The sequence below is a fragment of the Equus quagga genome, chromosome 2, assembly GCF_021613505.1.
Source record: "Equus quagga isolate Etosha38 chromosome 2, UCLA_HA_Equagga_1.0, whole genome shotgun sequence".
NCBI lineage: Eukaryota > Metazoa > Chordata > Mammalia > Perissodactyla > Equidae > Equus > Equus quagga.
Window position 1 is genome coordinate 108,633,839 of NC_060268.1, and position 25,959 is coordinate 108,659,797.

The window sequence follows — 25,959 nt, forward strand, 5'->3', positions numbered from 1 at the left end:
AAGTTTAAAACTGAAGTCCAAGAAAGAGTGGCCTCTTTATTTTACCTCCAAAAGAGTCTCTGAAATGCAGACAGGTCCTGTCCATCTGAAATGCTGTCAGCTGTGAGACAGACCTCGTCATTTTGGCCGCTGTGCACTTCCGGAGGTATATTTAGGTTGTTTCTATTCACTGTTCCCAGAATAGACGTAGTTTTTTGTTTCTCTCTTGTCCTCTTCTTCTTTCTCCTTCCTGGCCCAAACTAAAGGTGATGTATTAGGTGTTTTCCAAGCCCTTTGTACTTGGGAGAGTACAAACAATGTCTTAGACAATGTCCAGGGCCCCTTGCATGGGCACAGGGTGTCCTCTGTAAGCCATACCCCAAGTCACTAGCAAGCAAGAGTGAACTGTCACCACAGTGCGTAAATATGCATGGATTGGGCCCATGCACTCCAGATGCCAGTGGGATTCCATCACTACTGTTCGAATTCATATAGAAGTTTTCTATGAATTAATATATCTGGTGGAAGATGGACTTATGTTTACCTATATCATTTCTGGGCAGGGTTATAGATATATATTTTGCAATGAAAGTGATTTTTTTCTTCCAGTTTATGCTGACACCTTAGGTTTACATATTTGTTAGCTTCCATTAGCTCCAAGGACTGTTGAGTTGAACGCTTTGAGGTGTATTTCTCCCATCTCCTTACTGAATCAAATAATGCTTCAAGAGCCCTGGGTCAAGTGTGCCTTAAACTCTGAGAATGCTGGAGACAGATTTTCAAGCTACAATTATCCTTCACGTCTTAGGTGTTTTAGGTTACTACCAATTCCAAATTAGAATCCTGCTATCAATAGAGCATTTGATACCTACTCACTTTAAATGAACAGTCAAGGTTAAAACAAAAATCGATGAGCTTCTCTTGTGAGTATTTCCTGTAAGCTGGGCTCCACACAGACCTGCTACCGGGTTTGGTCCTCACTGCAGTGAGCAGGGAATTCGAATCTTGAATGTGTACATGCATGACGGTTTTCTTTGGATGGTGTGTTCTTTGTTTTTATTCTTATAAGTTTTACAAAAAGTGGGCTCAAGAGAGGGGGTAAGGTGTAGATGGAGAGGGGCATGTTTTAGACAGTAGCAAGGACAGAAAGAAAGCCTGAGAGAAGATGGGTAAGTGATTGTGTTACAGTTTGTTCTTTTGAGCTTTCAGGAAGTAGAGAGAACACATCAGACCAAATAAATCCACGCTGAGAAGTATCTATATTAATAAACAATATCTAATGGGTGTACACAAATCCATTAATAAAACCTGTGTCTAATAATTTCTAACCTGTGCCCTGAAGCTGATAACTATGGTTGATGTGCTGAAAGGGATGAAAGCAATGCATTGTGGGGCTGTTTCCCACCATCACGCCAGAGCTCACGCCTCCCTCATGGGCTGGAGCCCTCTGTATTTCAGACACCTGCCATTGTGAGGGCCTGGGAGCACCACAGAGCCTGGCCAGGACACAAGAAGGTGGCAGGCTCTTGTGTAAAACAGACACAATAGCCTTCTCAGTCATGTACACTCTAGGGCAAAGTTTAAAACTCCGTTTAAGCAGGAGTGAAGAGATGAGGGAGAGGACTGGGAAAGACTTCACGGAGATTGGAGCAAAGACAGAGCATCCTAAAGAAGCAGTCGGAAGGCAAGGTGACTGGTCCTTGCTGTGCCAGCAGAGAGCTCCACCGGACTGATGAGTGTCACCATCTCAGGAGCTGTAGGTACGCTGTGTTCCTTCAGTCACACGGGAAGAAGTCAGCCTTTTCTCATTCTCCCCTCTCTTTGTCTCATTACTAGCATGTTCTGAAAATTTGTACAGCAAGAATAGAAAAAGGATGTGAGAAAACAAAATATTTAAAATACGGGAAGTGGACTGTATATTTAATTTTGATGTTATAATAGACAATTCTAAAAATACAGAGGGACACTGGCTTTAAAAGTACAGACCTAAAAGAGTTTTATATAAAAGAATAGAGGTTATCTAAATATTTTAAAAGAAAAGACAGACACACCATTATTTTATACACTCATACGTGAAGACTTTTCCTGTTTTTACTAGCATTTATAGCTGTTTATGAGACACATTTTTAGACCCTTTAAAAAACATCGAGAATGGTCTCTACCCCATCCTCTACTGAACCGAATTTCTAAAAGTAGGCAACATTTTCTTTTAGAGAAGTCTCAAGGAGAAGTGAATGAATCACTATTTTTATTGTGGCACTTAGAAAAAATGGGAAGAAAAAATTGGTAGCCTATTTCTCTTTTTCTGAATAGATATATATGCGTGGCTATATATACATGAGTGATATGGTCTGGATGTGAAGGGAATATGTAATACGTGTAAAGGTCATATTGGGTATAAACTGTGCACCTTATTCTTTCTCTTTAGCTCTTTCCCTGTGGTATTGAATAACTTGTTTTATTGGCCACATTACACTCTTCTGTGTAAAAACACTAGGCTTTATTTCTCATTTCCTTGTTGTTGAACATTTAACCTGTTTCCACATTTTTGCTTACTAGTAATAGAACTTGGATGAGCATCTTTGTAATTTATCCTTGTTCACATCAGATTCTTTCTTGGGAAAAATTCCTAAAAATAAAAATAGTGGGTAAGAGGCCACAAACATTACTTCTTAGGAATTTCAAAATATATTGCCAACTTTCAGAAAGGGTATATCAACTTTTACTGCCATCAGCAGTACATGAAATTTCCAAGGATAATCATCTTAAAATCAAAGTGAGGGTTGACAAAAATCCAAGAACAAAGTTTGACTAGGTAATTTCAAAAGGTTCCCATGGAGCTAGAAAAGTATTATTGTGCTGGTGTGCTGTGGCCAACCTGAACCAAGCCTGGTTGTCTCCCTAGTGAGGGCTGCAGGCTGGTCATTTGTCATTGGGATACTAACACTTCATCTCAGATGCACCCCTGGAGCCCCGACAAGCCCACCTTTGTCAAAGTGATGAGGAGTTATTTGTTGGAAGGTAGTTTGGAGTCCACAAGACAGAAATACTCTGACATCAGCGAGATAATTTTAGGAACAAACCATTCATACATTTAACCCTCCAAACCGACCTGGGTGGAGCATTAGGGAAATCTTGGGGCTGGTCCCCTTGCCCTACACTAGCCAATCGTTTTGGGAGAAAGACCTGACTAACTGCCTCAGTCAGGAGCACGATGTACCCCTAGACCTCAGGCCTCTTCTTGCTTTTTTCCAGTATTTGTGGGACCTCCTCTTTCAGCCTTTGCCTTAAGCAGAATTTTGGTTTGTTTGCTTTTGCAAAAGAATGAGCTGTGTTCCTCCTAGCTGATAAAATTGTGGAACTTCTCTCTCCCTTTGTCCTGCACCCACTCCTCTGGTGACTACTGCAATTTCTTGTGAATACCCATGCCTCCACGTGGCCAGCATAGGTCAATAGATATCTTGTAAAATACAGCAGAGAAAAATGTCAATTCTCAACACTTATTTTTGGGAAGACACAATCATTTCTTCAGAGTATTTTATAGTTTTTGGCCCGTGAGGTCATTTGGCAGTCTCTGGCGTGCAAAATTTTTACTCGCACCCAGTGAGTTCACAGAGGTACATTGGACTTGGTCAGCTGTGCTCTGAGGTAACGGTCCCAGCATGTCATGCATGGGGTGTCACTGGTCAGAAGGCACCTTCGTTGTCACTGAGCAGGAAGCACACCCTCAGGAACAGAATAAGCGCTCAATCAAAGGCTCCGACAGAAAGCCACAGAGCTGCTGGCACCAGGTATGCTAGTCACACTCTGAGCCCTCCTTCTCCGAGAACCTGGCCTTGCTGGCCTCCACCAGGGCCCCACCTTTCTCTGAAGCCAGGCCAAGTGGCAGAAAACAGCCAGAAGTCTGGGGCAGGGCTGAGGGATTCTAATGAGAGCAACTTGGCCAAGAGTCAAAGCCACTGCTGTTATCTGGAGTGGGGAGCAGAGGGCACCGATATCCAGAGGAAACTTCCCCCTTATGGGCAAACCAAACCTGGACCAAGACTTCCTGGGGGAAGTCTAGCAAGGAGGAGGATTTTAGTCACTGCAATTCCAGGGGGTTCTCCCTTTCTGGCCGGTCAGCATGACAGTTCCCAGGAGGTTCTGCTTGGTGAGGAGGACGGTGGGCCTGGAGCTCGGGGTGTGTGAGCAGTGCTGGGTAGGAGAGGGTGAGGGCACCTTGTGGATGGGGAGGGGGCCGTGCTGGGGAGGGGGCATGTAGCAGCTGCTGTGACAGGGAACACGTCGGGCAGCCGGTGGTGTGTTCAGCAGTTTTCAGGCACGTCTGTGCAACACTCAGTAAAGCCCCTACAAGGAAACGCATGACACAGTCTCCATGATTCTTGGAGGCTCCTGGTGTTGTCATGGAAGGGCAGAGCTAGGCCAGGCATCAGGAAAGCCCAGCTATTTCCTAGATCCATCAGCCCAAGCGGAGACTCTAGCAGGAGAGCCAGGTTCCTGGGAGAGGAAAGCCAGCGGGGCCTGGGGACAACGGCATGAGGAGCAGGGTGCCCAGAGGTCACCTGCACAGAGGGGGTGTGTGCTGCCTGGAGCTCCTTTGGTGAATATGCAGGACTGTCCTGATTCCCGAAGGGGCTGTTTGCAGGGCTGGTCCAGGAAGCTGATCTGGACAGAACCTGCCCCCGCAGACCTGCTAAATCTGCTTCTCCTCCACCTAAACCACTGGTAAGTTCCTGCTTCTTTCTGCCCCAGGGACTTTTCATTCATTCAACAATGCTTATTGAGGGCATGTTCCGGCCTCCACAGTCAGCAGGAAGCTGAAGCAAGTGTACAAATAACCCCAGGGCAAGGCAGACATGATTGCTGCCTTCAGAGAAGCGCAGAGGGCCATCTTAGTCTCAGAGAGCAGGACTTCTGAGTCTCTGTCTGCCCACCTTCAATCCTCTCCATCCTCACTGAACGTGATCCTTGCCTGCAGGTCCTGGCCCACCCTGCACCCAGGAACTAAAGAGTAGGGCAGGCTCCTTCCCAAACCCACACATCTTTCTTCTTTTCAAGCTGAGTCTCATGGCCAGTCCCCTTGATTCACCCTTGGAAACAAACACCAGCCAAGAGAGTCTGCCCCTGGCATTGATGAAGATCTGATACAGGTCAGTATTCTAGTTGCCACTGCACAAAGGAGGAAGAGCAGAGGAATCAGCCAGGAGTCCAGCTGTGGTCGATGAATCATCCGGAACACAAGCCGCAGCTATTTCTGAACTAAATGGCATCGGATCTCTCTCCTCACCTTGAGTCCAGCGTCCTGGTCTCCAAAACACTTGTTCTGAGATGAAGCCAGTGAGATGCACAGAGTCCTGAGCAGAAAGGAGTCAGCCAGCATGGCTGTGTCACTCCTGTTACCATGCAGGCAGAATGGGATAATCTGAGAGGAGGGTGGAGAGATAATTCTAGAAAACTCTAGAATTCTGGGACCTGTGGATATACTTCCTTCCTTTCTTTTTTCTCTCCTTCCTCCCTCCCTTCCTTCCTTCTTGCTTGAGTACCTACTACATAAGCCATATACTATATTAGGCACAGGAGATACAACAAACCAGAGATGGACCCTCCCCATTAAGGAACCTAGTGGGAGAGACTGAAAATAATAACTGATGTGTTCTGAGTGCTTACTTTTTGCCAGGTGCTATTATAAGCACTTTACATATATTAATTCCCTTAATCTTCACAACAACACTATACGGTATCTACTCTTATCATTTCCATTTTAAAGATGCAATGACTGACCGTGGAGAGATTAAACAGCTTGCACAACTGAAACCATTTATAAGCAATGCCCTTTTCCATACTGAGTCACAGTGTTAGAAGGAATGTGTGGAAGCGGGCATGTCTGTTTCCCAAGATGGAAGAGAATGATCATTTCTTGAGTACCTGCTGGGGAGTAGACACCATGTGGTTCCTCTACGCCCTCTATATTATCTGTGTTGGCACCTTGCTGGGACTCTGAAGGTCCCAGGAAAGGAGCCCCAGCTTTCCCCAGCTGTCTGTTCATGAGCTCCCTCCTGGCCGTGCTGCTGTCCCAGGGCAGCGGCCCCTCCTCAGCTCCCACCACACCATGGCTTGATGCAGCAGAGGGCCACCTGCTGGTGTCTGCCACTGAGCATGGGATGAGCCTGTGACTAGGATCCACAAAGAAAGCAATCAGACATCCCCTTCTCATCTCTGTGCCTTTCCTTTTGTTTGTCATGATCCCAGGTCTAGCTGTTGTCTAGTCATCATGGAGCACTCATAGAGGTGCCTGGAGGGGATGTGTCTGGAAGCTCAATCATGACATCCAGTGGTCTTGCCTCTTGAAGTCCTGCCTGCAGTTACCCAATCTTGACATTTCTCCCTAGGGAAAGGGGAGAAATCCCAGTGGGAGCCTCATGAGGCTGAGTTTGTCCTGGTGATCCACATTGCAGAGGAAAAAAAGGGACCTGTGAAGATGAGGAAGGCCACCAAGTGTCGTGTCTAGGGGTTCTTGTTTCCCTGCACTTCCACTTGGAGTTGTTGAAAAGGTTATCAGTTATTCCTGCCAGGTCAGAGGAATGAGCTGCCCAGTGCCTGGGAGTCAATTTCTTTCAATCATTAGACTTTCTCTCCTGTTGGAAATACCACTGCTTGCTCCACTCTGAAAGCTTCTGAATGCTGCGGACTGATTTATTTAGTTAAAACTCCATTTCTGGTTCCTGGAACTACTTTAAGTGATTATTTTTAAACACTGGTAACCACAAAAATAATTTGTTATTCCCGCTATTTAATAGTGTGGAGGACTATGAAACAGTGTTGATATTTCAGAGTGAATTAATTGAAGTGGTCTGTTTTCTGACTATTGAACCTCTTAGCTGGATTTTTAAATTTTTATTACTTATTTTAACAGATGAAGTAAAGGTCTTCACATAACTTACAAAGAATGTGATTTTTAACTGTATTTTTCAAACCACATGGATTATGACCCATGAGTGGATCGTAATAAAACCAACTTAGTTGATCGCAATCAGCATATTTTTTTTTCAATGAAAGAACAGAACAAAATGAATAGAATAGAATAGCAGTGCTCACATGGGATAAGGATGTGTGATTAATTAAATTAATATTTAACATTAATATAATGTATAATATATATTATAGATAATATAATAATATTAATAAATTAAATATTTAAATCAGTTATGTATGTGTAAAATGTATTTTCCCCAATTTTTAAATTGATACATAATTTACAAGCAGTAAAATTCATCCTTTTTAATATACAACTCTACATATTTTGACAAACATAAATGTATTTCTGACTATGTCAAAAAAGTGAGAAAACTTCTTGAAGCAAGTCTCCTTAACTAACTGGAGACATTCATGGAGGATAAGAGTCTTTTAAGGTCTTTGGACAGTTGCTTTATCTAGGAAGATAGTTTCATACACACCAAATTTTAAAGCCAAATGGAACCTTGGAGATTATCCAATCAATGGTTTTCAAAATTTTCTTTTCACAGTGACAACTTTTTTATAAATCAAATCTAACATGGAATCCCAACAGATAAAAGGAGAGTTGCTTTGCACAGAGACTAGGAAACACAATTTGAAAAGTGCCAATGTGGTCCAACTCTCTTGTGCCCACATTAGGAAACTGAGACCAGAGTAGGCTGAGTGACAGCTCGAGGTTGGCCACCCTTATTGACAGGGCTGGAGCTCAAATTCAAGCTGTTGGCTGTTGTTCAAGGCATTTTCCATGCTCTCTTGGCCTGAAGAGAATCATACGTATTCCTTGACCCCACCATAGGGATTGGACCCCTTCTTGGAGTAGTGCAGTGGGGCTATAGATATTCACCTGCTAGAAGAGAGGAAAGAATAGGCCAGTGACCACCATGGATGGCGGAAGTATGAGTCAGTCTGGGAAGGCCAGAACAGGTTGTTTGGGCAACACAAGTTATTTAGAAAGACTGAAGCCTGAATATAAGCCCAGAGCTGGGAGACCAGTACCAGAAAAAAAAAGTGGTAAGCCTCCAAAATTTGAAGAATCAGCCAGGTCCTACCTAGCTACCCCCTTCCTGATGATTCACCCCGGCTTGTCTGCTGTTCTCTTCCTAAACGGCCATAGCTGGGCCCCCACCAGTGTGTTGCAATTTAAATATAGCCACTCGGTGGTAGGAGGAACTGGTTGTTTCATCTCCTTTCTTATCTGGGACTTCTCTTTCACTTCTTTTCTCTGGTTTGCAAGTGGGAAGCGGGGGGTAAGCAGGGAGGCTGCTGGGAGCAGGTCAGGGCGTGTAAAATTCATGCTCATGGTATGTAAGTTCTGCATCAAAGGCTTGTTACTCCTGTATCTCTTCAGTGAACTGCCTTCAATGTTTGGACTGTAATCCTAAGAACACAAAACCCACCTGCTCTTTATGAGGCCACCATACCAGACTGCCACACATTGCCATTAAATATCCCACCTCCCCAGCCTCATCACTGAAAAGAGAAAAGCAGACGAGAGTGGGGTTAGTGACAAAGAACAGGCTTCTCTCAGAACAGATGCCATCTCCTATAGAGCTAAGGAAATGCTTGGCTTTGATGAGCAAACCATTGTACCATACAATTTTAGAAGATGACAAGGAAGATCTCTTAATGAATATGACCTGAGAAAAGTCACCCCAGTTCCCCTTTCAGATAAATTCCTGTAATGCTAAATTTAAGACAGGTAGATGCCCAATGACATTCTTCAATTATTAGCTCACAGTAATACCCTCCAAAGACGAACAGGCGTCAGAGGTCAAATGACCGAACTACTTGCCTGAGTATTATTCATACCGTGTTGTTCCCATTGATACTTCGGGGACCATGTCTCTCTCTTTATTGAAAGAACTGTTAGCACCTTTGTGTGTGTGTGTTTAATTTAAGATTTGGGTTTTTAAGCAGGGAGCTTGCGTGACTTTCTAGGTGTCCTCTCATTAGGTCATTATAACCTAACTCCAGCATAGAGTTTTCAGTTGTTGAAATTCTCAAAATACTGGTGTGTGCACACACCAGAACACAGTTAACTTTCTAGAATAATTTATCTATGTGAGTTTGTAAATTGCATCCCGACCACACCCATTCCCAACACAGGTGAGAAGTGAGGAGTAGCAGTCCTTGTAGGGTCGAGCAGCAGGAACTCTGAATTAAAAAGGAGGGGTGTGAGAAGGTCGGGGGGGGGGGGGGTTGGGGGGTGTAAGGTTTTTTGGTGGAAACACAAGGCTGATGGAGTTGAGTATAGAGAAAGGAAACAGCACTCAGTACTTAAAATTAAGGGGAGGAAGTTGAGAAGACTATTAGTACCTCCTCTTTGACAAGCAAAGGTTGGCAGACATGAGGAGGTGATGACCCTCAGATGGCAAAGGTCCTGGAGTATCAGTGTTTAGGTTACAGTTATTCAATGAGTGAAGCTAATGACAAGGGTATTCAGCCGTATTTAATTATCTATTTGACTTGTATATAACATTGCAATAAATAGGAAGTAGATGTCTAAAAACCAGACAAATATTTATTGGGCACTTTTGTTGTGATCTACCTAGTAGGATGAGTGTGGACAGGCCAATTTGAAGGGCAAAGGTTGTTCACTTTAGCAGCACATACACTAAATGTTGAAGTGCTAGGGGAGACCCCAGCAGAGCTCAGGTCCTCCAAGGGGTACACGAGTGTGATGAAATCTATCAAAGCCACATCCAGATGAAAGGAAATAGATTATGGATTACTTGACTAGTATCTCCCACCTGAATTGGAATAGTTATGTGGAATTTTTGCATTTTACACTTATAAGAGAACAGCATAACAGTTCTAAGTGTAGGCTTTTGATTCATTCAGGCTTGGATTTAAATGCCTGCTCAGCCAGTTACTCCCTCTATAACCTGGGACATTTTATTTAAGCTCTCTTAGCCTATTTCCCCATCTGTAAAACAAAGTAAAAGCAATCTTACAGAACTTTTGTGAGTAGAAAATGAAATGATTTATGTAAAACACTTCTCACAGTACTTGACGCATAGTGCTCAAAAAATGGGTACTGTTGTTATGTGATATTTGTTTTAGTTATTGTGGATATAATAAATGTTAATTGACGAAACAAAACATAGGAACATTGTGTTTTGATAAAAAGGCCATCTTTAATATATAATGGGAGATTCTTTTGCTTTAAGCTTCTTTGTGCTGAATTTTTACAAAGAAGGGAATGGTGTCATCTTAGTGACTTGTGTCATCTCTAGGGGTCTTGGGACAAGTTCCTTGTGAGAGGTATATGGTGTGGAGGCTTCCGCTGGAGGGCTCTGCAGAGACCCTAAAAACCTTTTCTTGGATATAGCAGTGAGGAAGCAACCCTGAAAAGCCCGGGCTTTTTGGAGACCTAGGGGTCATTATATTCATCATGGCTGTTCAGGAGGGCAAGTAATAACAAGAACCCTACAAGAGTAACTTCCAGGAACCACTTCTGCCAGAGTCCTGGGAGTATGCAGTCGATATCACCAGAACCAGCTGGCAGGTGCCAAGCTAGGAAAATCATATTGCTCTGCCTCCACCCCTCCACTGAGTTACTCTTCTTAGGGACAAGAATGACATCGTACAGTAGAATATCATCTTTGAGACAGGAAACCAGGTAGAGTGGGAGGTTCTGAAACTCTGGGTAAGGACTTAACGATAACAACAAAACCCACCTTAAATCACCACTGAACCTTCAGATTCCCGATGGAGACTGGGACCAAAACTGATGGCTGGGCATGTGTGAATGAGATGCCCATAAGGCCCTTCGACTTCTGGGGCCGCTACTAGTGCATCCTACCTGCAGAACAATGGCAGGGCACCTTTGATGATGCACCATCATGGGATAAACGCTGCTGGGGACTCAGTGGTCACTCAGGGATGGCCCTAGCCAATGATGCAATAGGTATGTCATTGCTTTTTAACAAGCATCATTGGCCAGTAGCTTACAGCTGGGTCTGAGTGGGAGCAGCGAGACCAGTGCCTGCAGAGGCGATGGCCAGACCTGCTGCTGTAGCAGAGAGTTCTGAAACTCTGGGCAGAAATGAAGCTTTCTCTGCTTCCCAGGGAGTCTGGCTTCTCTGGGCTGGGATGATGGAGCAGGAGTAGAAATCGCCTCAAACCTTTATTTTCTTGTGGCTGCTTTGCTTCTGTGGACTTTGCATTTTCTTCCCAAAAAGGAACTGTCCACTGGGGCCAGACAAGATAATGCGCCCCTAGGTTCCTTCAACGAAGTTAACGCGAGCCGTGGGAATCTTTACTGTTTTCTGACTCATCCTGTAATCCAACAATTCAGGACTTTGCGCAGGGAGGAGTCAGCTCTCAAAACAAAGTCAAACGCTTGCCTTTTTAAACTTGGGAGACACTGAGGCTGAGTTCTCAGGGTCTCCCCCCAGGCGCTGCTCTTATTAAAGGGCAGATGGGGAGTTGGTGGCCAGCGCTGCTGTCCAGCCCTGAGGCTGCAGCCAGGACCAGGCTCTCAGGGGGGGACTCGGGCTGCGGGGCTGGGCATCCCAGGGCGGGGGGCGGAGCAGGTGAGCCGGCGGGGTGGGAGCGGGGAGTGCACTTGTACGTGACGTTGGAGTTTGCAGCAAGCTCCGAGCAGGCGGCTGTGCGCGCGTGTCGCGGGTGGCTGCACGACCAGGGAAGATGTGCTTGGAGGGGCGGCCGCCGCAGTGAGCCGCTCGGCGACAGGAGCCCCACCGGCAGCCCCAGCCCCGGGAGGCAGGGCCTGAGCGACACCGCTCGCGATCCTCCGCGGAGGAGGCCCCCGAACCGAGAGAGGCGCGCTCCAGCCGGCCCCAGGATGTAGGCGATCGGCGGCGGTGCTCCTGCAGGCGGAAGGCTCATCATGAAGAAGCACTCAGCCCGGGTGGCCCCGCTCAGCGCCTGCAACAGTCCGGTCCTTACCCTCACCAAAGTGGAAGGTAACGGCCCGGGGGCGGCGGGGGCCGGAGGCGGGGGCGCTGCATCGCGGCGGGGGCTGCCTGGCCGGGGGGCTCCGTGCTCCCAGGAAGCGTCGCCTGCAGTGCTGCGCCGCTCTGCCAGCGGCGGGTGGCCACTCGGTGGCTCCCGGGCTGCCCTGAGCTGCGGCGGGGCTGCGAGGCTGCCCACGATGCTGCCGCGAGCACTGGGCTGAGCCCTTCCCGGGAGGCCCCCAGCACATCTGGCGGCGGCAGCAGCGGCGGCCTCTGCTCCTTTCCCACCCGTCCTGAGGCACTTGCTAGCTGGGTAGGAGGGAGTCGTCCAGACGCGAACCAGTGCCCTCCTCACACGCTGTACCCTCGAGCCCCCTGTGTTTGGAGCATCCTGCTCCTCCCAGGCAGACCAGAAATGTTGCTCAGCTGGTGGAGGCAGGAGAGGGCTGCTGCAGGCTGAGACATCGCCCCTGAGGCTCTGAACCCCCCCAGCCCACCAGTGAAGTAAGTACCCAGCTCTGTGGCAACAGTCAGGGCAAGCAGGTGAGAAAAGCCACCACCAGCCTACAAACATGTTTTTTCCACTACTCAGGGGACATGAGGCAGAGACCATGAGAAAGAACCCACCAACCTCCGTGGAGAGCCGAGCCTTACTCAGACACAGCTGTTACTCTGCTGGAGTAAAGGGGACCCTGCTTTCCTATGTCGGGGAGAGGGGAGCAGAGATAGACCAGTCGAGTCCTTAACTCCTCACCCCCCGGAGGCAGAGGTGGAATGACTGTCTCCCTAGAGCTGATCAAGTTGGCCAGGTGAGGGCTGGAAAGGGACAGCCAGCCGATGGGGAGAGGAAGGTAGACCCCTTCAGCTCCAGGCCCTCACTTATCCTGAGCTAACAGAGCCCAGGGCAAGCTGGGGGGAGGCAGGGCAGGGAGCATGGGCTCCGAGAGAGAGCCCAGCTTCTGCTGAGCCCCTGGGACTGCAGCCTGGAGCTGGGACCTCTGTATGATGGCTTCTGAGGACCCTGTATCCCCTCGTGAGTGCTTGTTGGTTACAGTGAGAGCAAGACGGAGGCCAACAGGGCAGTTGTGTGCTCCGCACTCAGCCCATGCACAGCGGCCTGCCAAGAGCCATCCTGGTACCATTACCCCCATCCTATAGATGGGAACTGTGAGGCCCAGAAGGGTGGCTGGACTTGTCCAAGCCCCACAGCTAGCGGGTGGTGAAGCAGGAATGGAATCCGGGGCTGTCTGCCCAAACCCATGCTTTTCAGAATATCCTTTTGCACTACCATGCAACTACTTACCTATTTCTCGTCATTTTCTGTCTTTAGGAGGTTGACTTTTTTCCTTGGTGTAGCTGTCTCCCTCGTTCCCCCATCCCAGTCTTGGGAAAGACTTGGTATCAGACATCTACACGTGAATTTAGTGCCTGGGCTACCTCCCCCAGGGGGCGTTGCATTTCCACGCCTTCTCAGGGACTTTGCCCAGATGTGTGTGCAAATTAGGGAGGGGAAGGGTTGGATATTTATTTCCCTTAGGGAGACTGGAAGTGTCTGCTCCCTCACGGGGTCCTCATGGCAAGTCGCCCCTCATCACCTTTTAAGTGAGGCAGGTTGGCTGTGCTGCCAGCATCGGGGTGTCTCCCTCGGGCAGCCCCCAGCCCCCTTGTGCAGGACAGGTCCGAGCTGCACTCAGAGTCAGGCTGGCCATGGATGGTGAGGCCTGCCAGGCTGGCGCTCTGACCTCAGCCGTGCTGCGGGAGGCGGTGAGTGACGTGCCAGGCCCAGGGACTCCATTCCAGCCAGGACTGGAGTTTGCCTTCAGGAATGAAAACAGGAATACCGTAGTCCCTTCGTTCCCTTGGGGCTACTGCCACGGGGGGCTTTGAGCCTGCTGTTCACATTGACAGCCTTAGAAAACCATTTTTAAGCAACATTTGCGCATAAATGACTGTGGTTAACGGCAAGTGTATTAAACTGAGAATTGGACTGTCCTCATCCCCTTATGCAGTTTGACTTGTATAAATCTTAAGCACTGAGCCTCAGTTTCCTCAACTGTAAAACCAAAGTAACAACCTACCTCAGCAGACTATTGGGAATGCAGTGAGAGAGGGTAGGTGACAATCCCCAGCACGCATCTGGCATACAGTAGATGCTTAATAAATGTCTGGCGAGCTTCCAATCACAGACCGTCTCACACCTTCAGCAAAGCTTCTTGCTGCTCTAAACGGGTACATGTGTGAGGACAGCATCTAGGAGCATCTGGAGAGTTCCCGTGACACCAGAAAGTCTCCAGTTGCTTTTTTGTATAGAATACCCAGGTGTGTGTCAGCGAAAGTCTGCAGGTCAGGGCCAAATAAAACCTGCCCTTGCTATGCCTGGGCTTACATGGAGCTCTTTCTCTCTGCTTGGGTTTTTCCTGGGTGTTTTTGTTCAGTTTGGCTTTTAGTCTATTTTTTGAAACCATTTGCATCTCGTGTGCCTGTTTTGGAAGGGCTGAATCATTTCGCTTGCCTTGGATGCACAGGGCAAGGTGGTCCCCATAGTGTGGCTGTTTCTGTGTGGATGGCAGACAGGCTACAGTGAGGGAACGCAGCCAGCTAGGAATATTTATTAGCTTGTGGAGTGTGTCTTCTAAAAGGAGGCAAGAAGGCACCAGCTTGTGGTACATATAAAACCAAAATAGAAAATGCAGTGCTTGGTTGAATTCAAACACAGGAAGATGGACAAGATGACTTTATTTACTCAACAAATACCTCATTTGACCCTACTCTGTGTCCTTTCTGTAGTTAGCAAGACCCTGGAAATGCAAAAATGAATAACACTAGCTTCATTCTCTTAAGGAAGTTCCAGTCTATTGGGAAAGAAACATACAGATAGGTAAATTATCTAGTAAAAGGTAGTAAGCTCTGGTTCAGAGCTAAGAACAAAGTTTCACAGGGACACTGACAATCAAGTAATCTGAGGAGGCCTTCCTGAGGAGGGGGCCTTCCTGAGGAGGCGGCCTTCCTGAGGAGGAAAGAGGACTTCTTGTGGAAGGAGGCCTTCTTGAGGAGGGAAGAGGCCTCCTGTGGCGGAGGAGGCCTTCCTGTGGAGGAAGGAGGCCTTTCTGAGGAAGAAGGAAGCCTTCTTGTGGAGGAGGCCTTCCTGAGGAGGAAAGAAGCCTTCCTGAGGAGGAAGGAGGGCTTCCTGTGGAGGAGGCCTTCCTGAGGAGGAGGAAGTGCCCACCTCTCATGCTGAACCAAGTAACTCTGGCTAATGGTTAAAGCTCTCTGGGCATCAGTTCTCTCGTGTGGAAATGAGGGTAACAATACATCCCTCCTAATAATGAGAATAATAGTATTTGTTAATGAGCCTACCACTGTTGCGGGCACTTTGCTTGGGGAGACTCCTACCTTATCTCTGTTTCTCCCAAAGGAAAAGTAAGCAGTGTTACCCCAGTTTACAGATGGGGAAATGGAGGCTCAGAGCAACCATTCATGCAAGGTCATACAGTTAGAAAGCAAGGGGGCCAGGCTTCACATGCGTATCTGCCTGGCTCCAACATGTTGTGAAACCTTTGCGCAACTGCATTTTGTTTGAGTAGCAGTGAGAATTACATCTGCTCCTGGCACTTTGTAAGTGCTCAGTGCGTGTCTGCTCCCTAAAGCTCCCATACAACATGACATGGAGGTCTGGACCCCCACCCCTTGGGGCTCACAGGGTCCAGTGCTGTTGACGTTCTCAGTGCTTCTGCTCCGGGGCAATCGGCCTGTCTCAGCTGTCCCCAGTGTAGGTCTGGCTGCTTTGTTTTTGTTAATGGGACAAGACTGTCGTCCTGGGATGCTCAATATTATGAATTTGGAGACCACTGTCGTCCTGGGATGCTCAATATTATGAATTTGGAGACCCAGCCCTGCTGGCCCAATCTGAGAGGAGTCTTGAGAAGTCTCCTGCCAAAGGGTTCCCACACCCAAAAATATTCTCAGGTCGCATTGTCCTAGGCCTGAGACCTCAGTCACAAAAGGCATTCACGTGTTGATCAAATGCATACTAATGTGTTCAAGAGAATGAACCATATAGGACTGGGGATGCTAAGAGGAGTAAATTATAATTCTTGACCCAACGGAGCTTCCAAACAAATGAAAAATGTCACAAATGCACATCAATAATGATTACGTGTCGAAATGTAATTTTGTTTTTAAATTCCATGAAAGGAGTGTAAAATAAAGGGTGTGTTTCAGTGGAGGCGAGCTCACTTCTGCTGGGACGCAGATGGTCACTAAGCAGCACTCTTGCCACCATTACCTCCCGCTTTGCCAAGATGGTATAATCTGACAAGAGACTCTTTCCTGCTGAGCATGGATGTGGCCTCAGAATCTGTCTTGTCTCCAAACTCCAGGGGATGACTGCATGTTCATTGGCCTTGGTCTTCCTGGAAGCATGATCAGGATGCCATGATAGAGGGTGTCCCTCTGCCCCCTGCTGTCACAAGTGGGAGGTGAGAACATGGCGTTCCTGGCAAAGGCAGCCCCATAGTCAAAGGTGCAGAGTTAGGAAAGGGTAGATTTGCAAGTGGTTTACTGGGGCAGGAGTTTAAGTTGTCTAAAGAAGGGAGAGGAGAAGGGAAGTGTGGAGGTTAAGGCTGACCATGGGCAAACGTGGAGGCCTCCTGAATGCTGGGCTTAGGAGAGAGGACTGAAACAGGCAGAACTGGGGCGCCATGGAAGAGGAGAAAGACGCCATCTAGGTCTGAATAAATAAGCCGGTCTTCTATAGCTGTGGTGTTCCAAATGGGTCAGGAAATCTAGTTCATCAACCACAATAAATATTCTTTAATAAAGAAATTAGGATGGACTCAAAAAGTACCAAAGTGTATACATCCAATAAGCATCAAGGTTGATCTGTGATGCCTTTATTTCAGTGTGTGCATGTGCATGTATGTGTGTGCGCTGAAGGTCACAGTGAAAAAAATTCGAGAAACATCTGGAAGTATCCTCTGGAGACAGGGAGCCATGTTGGGCAGTGATCGCCGCAGGCCGGGCATGAGCTCATGGTACTCAGTGTGCTGGGAACATTTGCTCTGGTCTTGCCATGAGCCCCTGACCTGGGTTGCCTGGTTCTGTGCTCAAACATCCCTGTGCAGTGGCTCCTGGCATTATTCCCACCATACAGGTGAGGAAGCGAGTACAGGGCGACTGGGGCATTCATTCTGTGAGACACCTGCTGCATGGTGTGCCCATATCGTAACCACTATGCCAGCCATGGCAAGGACAGGGACAGGACAGTGGAGGAATCGACAGATCGTGGTGACAGAGTATAAGTAGGAGGGCTGGAAAGGGAACCTCAAAGACAGCTCTGAAGTTTAAGCCTGAACAGCGCAGGGAATGGCCATGCCCTTCGCAGTCACTGTAGTGGCAGGAGGGGAAACGCATCTGTGAGGGAGGGATGGGGAAGTCAAATCCAGACAAGCTGAGTATGAGGCCTTGGCAGTGCCTTCAAGTGCAGGTGTGCAGCAGACAAGTGGCGGGGAAAAAGGTGGTGAGGGCTGAGTGACAAACCAAGGGAAAGGGAGATGGCTCCGTGGGAACAAATGGACAGGCCAGAAACCCAGTGGCCAGGTACATTTGGGAGACAGGCAAGGCAGAAGAGAAGCTGGAACGGCTAAAACAGAGGACCCAGATCATATGGCATCACGGAAACGACAGGAAGAAACCAAGGAAAGAAGGAATGTGATGTGGCATCAGATACAGCCAGAGGGGTGGTTTGGTAGAGTTTTAAGTGGGTGCTGCTCTGTGAGCCACTTTGCAAGGGTGAGTGTTTGATGAGGGAGGAGAAGAGCAAGAGCAGGACACTCGGTTAAGGTGTTTGGCAGGGAGAGAGGTAAGAGAAGTTATGCTGTCTTTAGGGGGAAGGGGAGAGATTTTGAGAGCCAGGCATGTCTGTAAAGCAGAGGAAGGAGGCTGGTTCCAGGACAGGTCTGAGGTTGCCCCAAGACAAAGGGGATTGATGCAGCAATGGCCCGGGGGAGGCGGGGGGGTATGGGAAGGAAGCACAGACGAGAGAAGGGGTGGGGAGCCTTGAAAGGAGCTGGGGAAGAGATGATGGGCAAAGACCTGGAGAAATGTGGAGAGCGTGGGAGGGAAGCCCAGGACCTGAGCTGGTGAGTTTGATCTTTGTAAGTAGGAAGTGGAATCGTCTGCTGAAAATGATGGACGGGGATGGAAGGCTTGCAGAGGTGGGAGAGGGTTCAGAATAGCTATATTGGGAGAGCCAAGAAGGGATGTAATTCTTAAAAGCCTTTTTGGCGTGTGATATGTTTTCACTGGTTAAGACGTCATGTAACTTGGGGAAAGCAGGTACAGGTAAGAACACTGGGTGGGTCAGGACACCCAGCTCTCATTTCCTGCTCCCCCACTAGCTGATGAATATATTGGACATGTCTCCTCACATCTTGGAGCCTGGGCTTCTCTTTTTTGAAAAGAAAGGGGATTGGGATAGATCTTCCATAGGCTTTTTCAGCAGAAACGTTGTGTGAGTCTATTAAGTAGCTTACTCATTAGCAGAGATTGGTTTATCTGATTAAAACCCTTCACTAGCTATAGTCAGAGAGCAGAGCTCTGAAGGAATGAGCTCCAGGACAAATAAGAAATGTGGCCTCTGTGTGTCAGTGGGCAGGCAGGGGGAGTTAAGCAAACACATCACTTTCAGGGGTGGGATTTGGGATTTGAGCAGAGGGAGGACAGCCCAGATAGGTGAGGACAGCTTGCTCTGTGAATCTTCAGCAACAAGAAACCGCTGGACTCAAGACAAGATGCCCAGATGTTGAGGTGGTGCAAATAGAGGTATAGAAAGACCTCAGAGAGAAGGTGTGCAGCTTCCAAACTTTGCCTGGAGCTGACCCAGGTCTTTTCATAGAAGATCCTTACTCCCAGCCTGGGATTAGGCTCAGCCATGTCACCCTCAACTGGTGCAGAAGGCTTGCCCTCAGGGAGGAGATGAAGCCTGAGAGGACTCATTTAAGGTCTTAGGCTGACCCCACATAGGTCCTTGACTGAGCAAACGCAGTCCTGCCTTACAGATGAACGACTCTGCTGAGAATGGCAGTCTATTTTAGAAAACTGTGCTTTGTTCTTCAAGGTAAATTGTGTAATGGCCCATGCCATCAGTTAAAATACTGCCCTGTTTTCCTGCTCCCCTCCAGGGGAGAAGGCTCCGGGGCACCCGCAGAGGCACCAGCTGCCTGGAGGGGCCGGCCCCACTTATAATCTGCCCTCTGGTAAAACCCTGTCTGTCCTCTGAGCTCCAACAGCCTGAGCTCCAGTCCACATAAAAGTTGAAGGAACCATCTGACAAGGAAAAACATCAGAAAAGAGGAATCTGCCCTTCTGTCTGTTTGTGTGGGGGTCATTAGCAGCACCAAAATATCACCAGATCTGCAACAGTGAGCACCCGCTGTGTATACAGAGGTGCGATGTGCCCAGCCATGAAAATGGTGAGATTCCAGGAGGCTGCACAGGCCGGGGCTAGCAGGGCACGCAGATTAAAACTGATCCCCTCCAGCTCAAATGTTTTCACAGCACGTATTGAAACACGGTTCTTGCTCCCTCCCAACGCAGACATCCCCCAAAGCACAAATGGCATTAGGTAGAGCTTACCCATATCCAGTCATTTTCTGACAAGTCATGTTTGCCTTAGGCTGTGTACGTTCCAGGACTGTCTTAAATCCACTGCATGAGGTGGTGTTCTTTGGAAATTTGGGAGTTACGTGGGGCCCTCTAAAGAAATGTGGAGTCGGGTGGAAAAGCCAATACAGACATCTATTCAGAGATGGTGGAGTAAGTGGCCCAGATTGAAGCGATCCAGGGCAGCTCTCATACTGCTGCAGGGTGGAGCTTCAGGGGGACCTCGGAGAAGCCTCCTACCACCCCACTCCGCTCCGAAAAAAGCAGCTTTCATTCACCTCCCAATTCTGTCTCCACACCAGGGAAAGAATTTTGGTTTTTGAAAATGACTTTGCTGCCGCCATGTTTTCTCCTGTCTCTACACGCAGCCTCTGAGAATCACCTCACAACCAAGGCTTAAGCAATTCACAGGAGGCAAACAAATAGGGGACAGTACCTAATATTTCTAATCTAGTCATGCAGTGCAGTTGTTTCTTCCCCTAAACGGTCATCAGAATAAATACTCTCATCCACAACTTGTCACCACGTCCTGCATAGCGGCGGCTCTCAGGCCCTACCTCATACCTTCACAGCCACAGTACACTCTCCACTGTAACACTCTCAGGTTACACACTGCTCCGACCGGGTGACTTAAACAACAGACATTTATTTTCTCACTTTCTGGAGGCTGGAAGTCCAAGACCCAGATGTTAGCAAATTTGGTTTCTGGTGAGGACTCTCTTCTGGGCTTGTAGACGGCCACCACCTGGCTACGTCCTCAGATGGCCTTTCCTTTGTGTATGCACACAGAGAGAGTGAGAGAATGAGCTTTCTGCCATCTCTTCTTATAAGGCTGCCAACCCTATCAGATCAGGGCCCCAATCTTGTGACCTAATTTTAATTAGTTTCTTAGAGACTCCATCTGCAAATAGAGCCACACTGGGGGTTACAGCTTTGGCATATGAATTTCAGGGGTTCACAAACATTCAGTCATAACAGCCCTCATTTCAGGATGGTGAGTCTTGGTTCAGAGTTCCATACACACTCAGGCTTTTCCAAATTTAAAAACAAGGTCTATCCTCTGGAAACCTCAAGTCTCTCTTAGTGATCAGCGTTTCCGACTGGGGTGTTTAGCACTATGACCCTAATTGACTTTCAAAAGGAAGAACAAGGATGCTCTCCATTCCTGTTGATGCTTTGGAGTCAGAGAGATGCTTGGAACTGCATCTCAGCTAGTCACTAATCTGTGACCTTGTGGGAGTAACTCCCAGAGCCTCCGCTGTCCAGTCTGCAAAACAAGAATAGTCACACTGACCACCAGCATTATGACAGGTTAAAAAAGATATATAAAATCTCCTGGCAGAGCGCATAGACATAGACATGGGGTGTTTGACTGTCATTTGTCCCTTTACTTCCCTGTGCCCTCTCCTTCTCCTTTACTCAGGGTCAGCATCCAACTTTAATTATCTGTGGATTATGTTCTTTCCTGAGACCAGTGCTAGTCAGGAGTGTGGCTGGGGCCTTGGTCATGTGTGAACAGTGGGAGTATTTTCTGACCCCAAGTCCAAGAATCCAAACAGATGGTCTGGCCCATGCAGGTGGGCATAATGGGTCAGGATATGTGAAATGAAGATTGCTTTGGGAACTCCAGGGCCTGTGGTGGCCTTAAACATGTGACAGCTTCTTCTTGCCTTTCCTCCAAACCACTGCTTAAAAAAAAACAATCGCACATAAATTCACTGGGAAAGTGTTTAATGAGTAGATGAGATAAACAGAACCCGACTAGATTTTTGGGAGATGAATTGTACTTGCCAGGCCCTGAAGTGGTATATGCATCAGTGATCGATAAATGGGAAATCGTTCATCAGGCCCTCTTTCCCTGTCAGGAAAAAAGGGGGAGGGGGTTTCATTCCCAGAACAGCTCTCAACTGTGTCCTGTTTGGTGGAGTTAGAGCCACTGAACCCTCTAAGATGCAGGTGCTCTAAGCTCTGCCACGTGGACTAAGCAAGCTCTTCAGGGAAGGGCGTGTCTGCCTTGTGCCCCACAGTAGGTGTCAGTAAATGTTGTTGGATGAGTAGCTTAAAACCTAGCTAGTCCCCCCAAGAGAAATGGAAATATATCCACACAAAGATTTATATGTGATTGTTCATAGCAGCATTGTTCACCGTAACCCAAAACTAGAATCAATACACATGTCCACCAACTGATGAGTGGATAACAAAATAAGCAGTAGCCATACAATGGAATACAACCTGGCCATAAAAAGAATGAGCTAATGACACATGCTGCAACATGGAGGAACGTCAAAGACGTTGTGCTAAATGAGAGAGATCAGATATCCAGAGTAGGCAAATCTGTAGAGATAGAAAACAGATTTTTAACCCGGAGTTGGGTAGAAATGGAGAGTGACTGCAAATGGGCATGAGGACTCATTTTGAGGTGATGGAACTGTTCTAAGACTGGATAGTGGTGATGGTTTCACAGTTCTGTAAATTTACGAAAAGTCATGAATTGTACTCCTAAAATAGGTGAATTTTATGTTTATGAAAATGATGCCTCAAAAAAAACTATAAAAAATTAACTGTATAGATCTTGTTGATGGAGATGTCATTGACAGGTGTCTCCTCCCATCCTCTCTGCAATGATATCTCCTTTGCTCTTGAGAGGCTGGGGCCATACCAGCCAATAGTTGGTCTTTAATCCCACCTCTGGGTCCTTTACCCCTAAGACATGACTTGGGAACTTTCTAAGTGCAAAACTTTTTCAAGAGAGAGTCAACGAGGGTCCACCTGTTCTCAGGGGACCTCAAAAAAGAAACATTTGTGTTCTCTTGGAAGTTTGGAAGAGCCATTTTATGGGAACTTTAAGTTGGGAGTGAATGATTTTCCAATTTTTCTTGCTTTCTTATTGTAGAAATGATTTTCACTACATAAACATAAAAAGCCCTCAATTCATCATTTTCTTAGGGGAAAGCAGTGGACAGTTCACAAGACAAAAGACTTGCCTTGGTCCCAGAATAAGTTGTCAGCTAAACCTCCACCTCACCCATTATGACCTAGGGTTTCCTTCTGCTGAGCAGACACTGCTTCTAGGTAGTGCTCTGCTTGACCACAGAGTGGGAATGTTCTAGAAATCCCTGGTAGGAGACAGGCATCAAGCTTGATTCTGCAAGTGGGAAGACTGATGCATGGTTTGAATTGCCTGGCTCTGAGACAGAGCTCAGGATGGAAATTCACACACACACACGGTGAGATGGTTCCATCTCTCAATGCCATGGAGTACATATGTGTACATGAGAACACTCCCCCTATACACACACATACACACAACTTTCTCCAAAATGCTCAATGGAAGCAACTCAGACAACAGAACGGGAAAGAGCCCTCCCATCCCCCGGAGCTTCTGAGTGAATTAAATGGCGTAAACAGAGTATTTAAGACAACACAGCCAAAGGGAGACGCTTGACTCGACAATTACAGCATCTGTCAGCACAACCATTGAGCCAGAGTATGTAATCTGCTGTGCTTTGCTCCCAGAACTGTTGGCTAAAGCACAAGGTTAGAATGGAAGGTACAAGATCATAGAGTAGTTGTTAGCAGAGAGAGTGTGTTGGAGAGTGAGAGGGCAAGGGTGACATAAATAGTATTTCTAGCCATGTAATACTCGTCAGAGGAGCTGGGATAGGAAACAGCGTGAGGGTGATTCCACATTGATTTCTTTGAGGCGGTCTGCACTGCCTCTTTCAGCTGTAATGAAGGAGTGAAATCAGACAGAGGAATCGCGTGACTTGCAATTTCGGAAGGGAGGGAAAGTAAACAAAAGTTTCCTGCACTTGAAGATTCAAGAGGCTTTTGAGAAGGGATACTAGCCCCCTCATTGTAATTCCTTCCCTCTGAAATCTGAGTATAAATTGGACCAGTTCATTGAAAATGACCCTGAGAATGGTGTGTAGAGAGGGTCATATTTGCAGCATTTCAGATAGTGGAGAATAAATGCATCTGCTACTCAGATTTCTTATGTCACTCCATACTTACTCTTTAACTAATTTTATCTGTTTGTATGGACGTTGGGCACGTACTTCCTTAACAAAGAAGGGTTAACATCCAAACTTGCTCCAGTCACTTCAGCCAATCTGGCTGAACGTCTGACCTGCTCCATGTCTGACCGAAGCAAGATCGGGCGTTGCAGGGGGGCAACACAGCAGAGGGTCTAGATCTTACCATCTTCCTCACTGCCCCTCAGCAGACCACGTGTGTTCCTGACCCTGAACTTTGCTTCTCTATCTTCAAGGCCCAGGCCAAGCTTCCGCCGTCTCTGATTCTTTTCACAATTATCACAGCCCACTCTGGCTGCCATCCCTTCAGAATTTCTGTTAACTGTCAAAATCTCTCCATTTTGCACATGATTGTTCTGTAATTCTTTCATAGGTACATTTTATCACTCTTAGGTAGACTGTAAATTCCTGAAGAAGAGTAATCATGTTTTTTATTTATTTATTGACCGCCCAAAGCTCTTGGCACAGGGCAGATGCCTTATGGCAATTTCCTAGCCAACTGAAATGCTCCTAGGATATGTCATGCTGTAGGTAGCAGCCCTGTGAGGTTTATAAAGTCTATGCTGTTATGCATTAGGTTAAATGAATGCTGGATGGAAATAGAATGTGATCGCACTTTTCCTGTGTAAGCGTGCATGTGCGTGTGTGGTGCAAAGACAAAAAAAAAACAGGGGAAATGCCAAAAAATGTCAACAGTAATATCTCTGAGTGTTAAGATTAGTATCGATTGCTTTTTATTTATGCTATTCAGTACTTTAATAAAGTATTTGTAGGGAATATTTTTAGGTTATGTGAGGTCAATCGAGTTTAACAGAAGTATTAGGAATGAGAGAGGTAATGAAATTGATAAGTGATTATTATCATAAGAGGCTGAGTACAGTGAAATGGAAAGTTTGCAATGAATTAGGTTTGGATATTTACGATTCTTCATGGGTCTATTCCAGTGTTTCCTAAAGTGTGTTCCAAGGGACACCAGCCCTACCACAGGGGTGACATTTAAATAATATGGGAAGCACTCATTCTATAGATGCTTTTTGGAAATTCGGAGTGGCCATTAGCCCTGAATATTCCTACAGCAAAGGAACCTGTCTCTGATCTACCTAGCGCTTTCCAAACTTTTCTGATCACGGAATCCTTTTTTCCTATAATGCTTGTTAACTGCATTATGCTTTGGGAGACATTATTCTATCTTCTTTTTAAATAATAGTGTAGATTTTAGTTTTGAATGCCTTTATTTTGCTTGTGTATTATTAATATTCCCTTAGTAAGTGATCCAGAGAAGTTACAAAGTTAGAGAATAACCTCTTTAGTATAAATCTATAGGAGCATTTTAACAATACAATGTTACATAATTTGGTGATTTTTCTCTTTCATTGTAACAGCTACACAGCATCAGTCACCACTTAACTCTTTAAGTCTTAAAACTTTATTTTCCATAATGAAAAACTAAATGAAAAAACATGCTGTAAGCCCAAATTTATTCAGCCTCCTCCAGAGTCCATTCTTAAGTGGGAAGTTGGTACTTTGAAACTGCATTTTATTTCTTTGTGGACTTTTTTTCATCTCTATAATTATCTTTTTCAGTATGAGTTTTTGACAGTGATGCTGATAGTTGAAATATCTCCCTCACCCCAAATACTGCTTGAAAATTATCCCAATAATGAAAGGTTGCAGAGGCTAACCCAAAATGTCAGGTGATAAGAGTATAAACTGAAATGTGCATGCTTCTGTCTGAAATTGAATTTGCCTCAAGTTGTGGAGATTCACTGCGAAAAAAGTCAAGATGTCCTGGTGGGAGGGCAGGATGCAAAAGGTGGGAATGATCCTTGCCTTTGCCCTCCTCTGCTTCTCCCTGCCCCCCAGCCCAGGACAGAAATAAACAACTTGTTGGAAGCTCAGAGGGTGTGGTTAAGCATTTGGTTTTCCAAGGGCTTTCAGACCAGGATCTATACACACGTGAAAAGTAAGAGGAAGCAGGAGATTAAATATTAATAAAGCAGGTAATGAAGCACAACATAGATGGTGTCAAGCAGGATTGGGGCCAGTAAAAGACATTATCTCTCCTTGACTAGCCACATAAGGCTTGGGATTACCTTTGGCTAAAACAGATGCAGCCAGGCCTGGCAATTAATGATAGGAGTAGCTAACACCTGTATAATAGGCTACCTTGAATCAAGATTTTGCCTCAAAATTATTATGTTTCAGAGAGGATGATATATAAAACTTGATTTAATGTTGCTAAAGCTACTTGAATTACTATTAAGTTTAAATGAAGTATATAGAGTACATTTGACCCCAGTATATTTTGTACACATCTCCTAGACCCCTATAGTGGTGATGACCGCTTA

The 25,959-nt window shown here is 46.6% G+C and overlaps 1 protein-coding gene across 1 annotated transcript in view; it reads left to right on the forward strand.

Annotated features, from left to right (window-relative positions):
- The first annotated feature begins 11,714 nt into the window (after positions 1 to 11,714).
- SLC35F3 (solute carrier family 35 member F3) overlaps positions 11,715 to 25,959 on the forward strand; it is a 117,605-nt gene continuing 103,360 nt past the window's right edge. Inside the window, exon 1 of the mRNA XM_046651964.1 lies at positions 11,715 to 11,924. Coding sequence (XP_046507920.1) covers positions 11,849 to 11,924 — 76 coding nt within the window. The 5' untranslated portion in view covers positions 11,715 to 11,848. The remainder of the gene's footprint in view (positions 11,925 to 25,959) is intronic.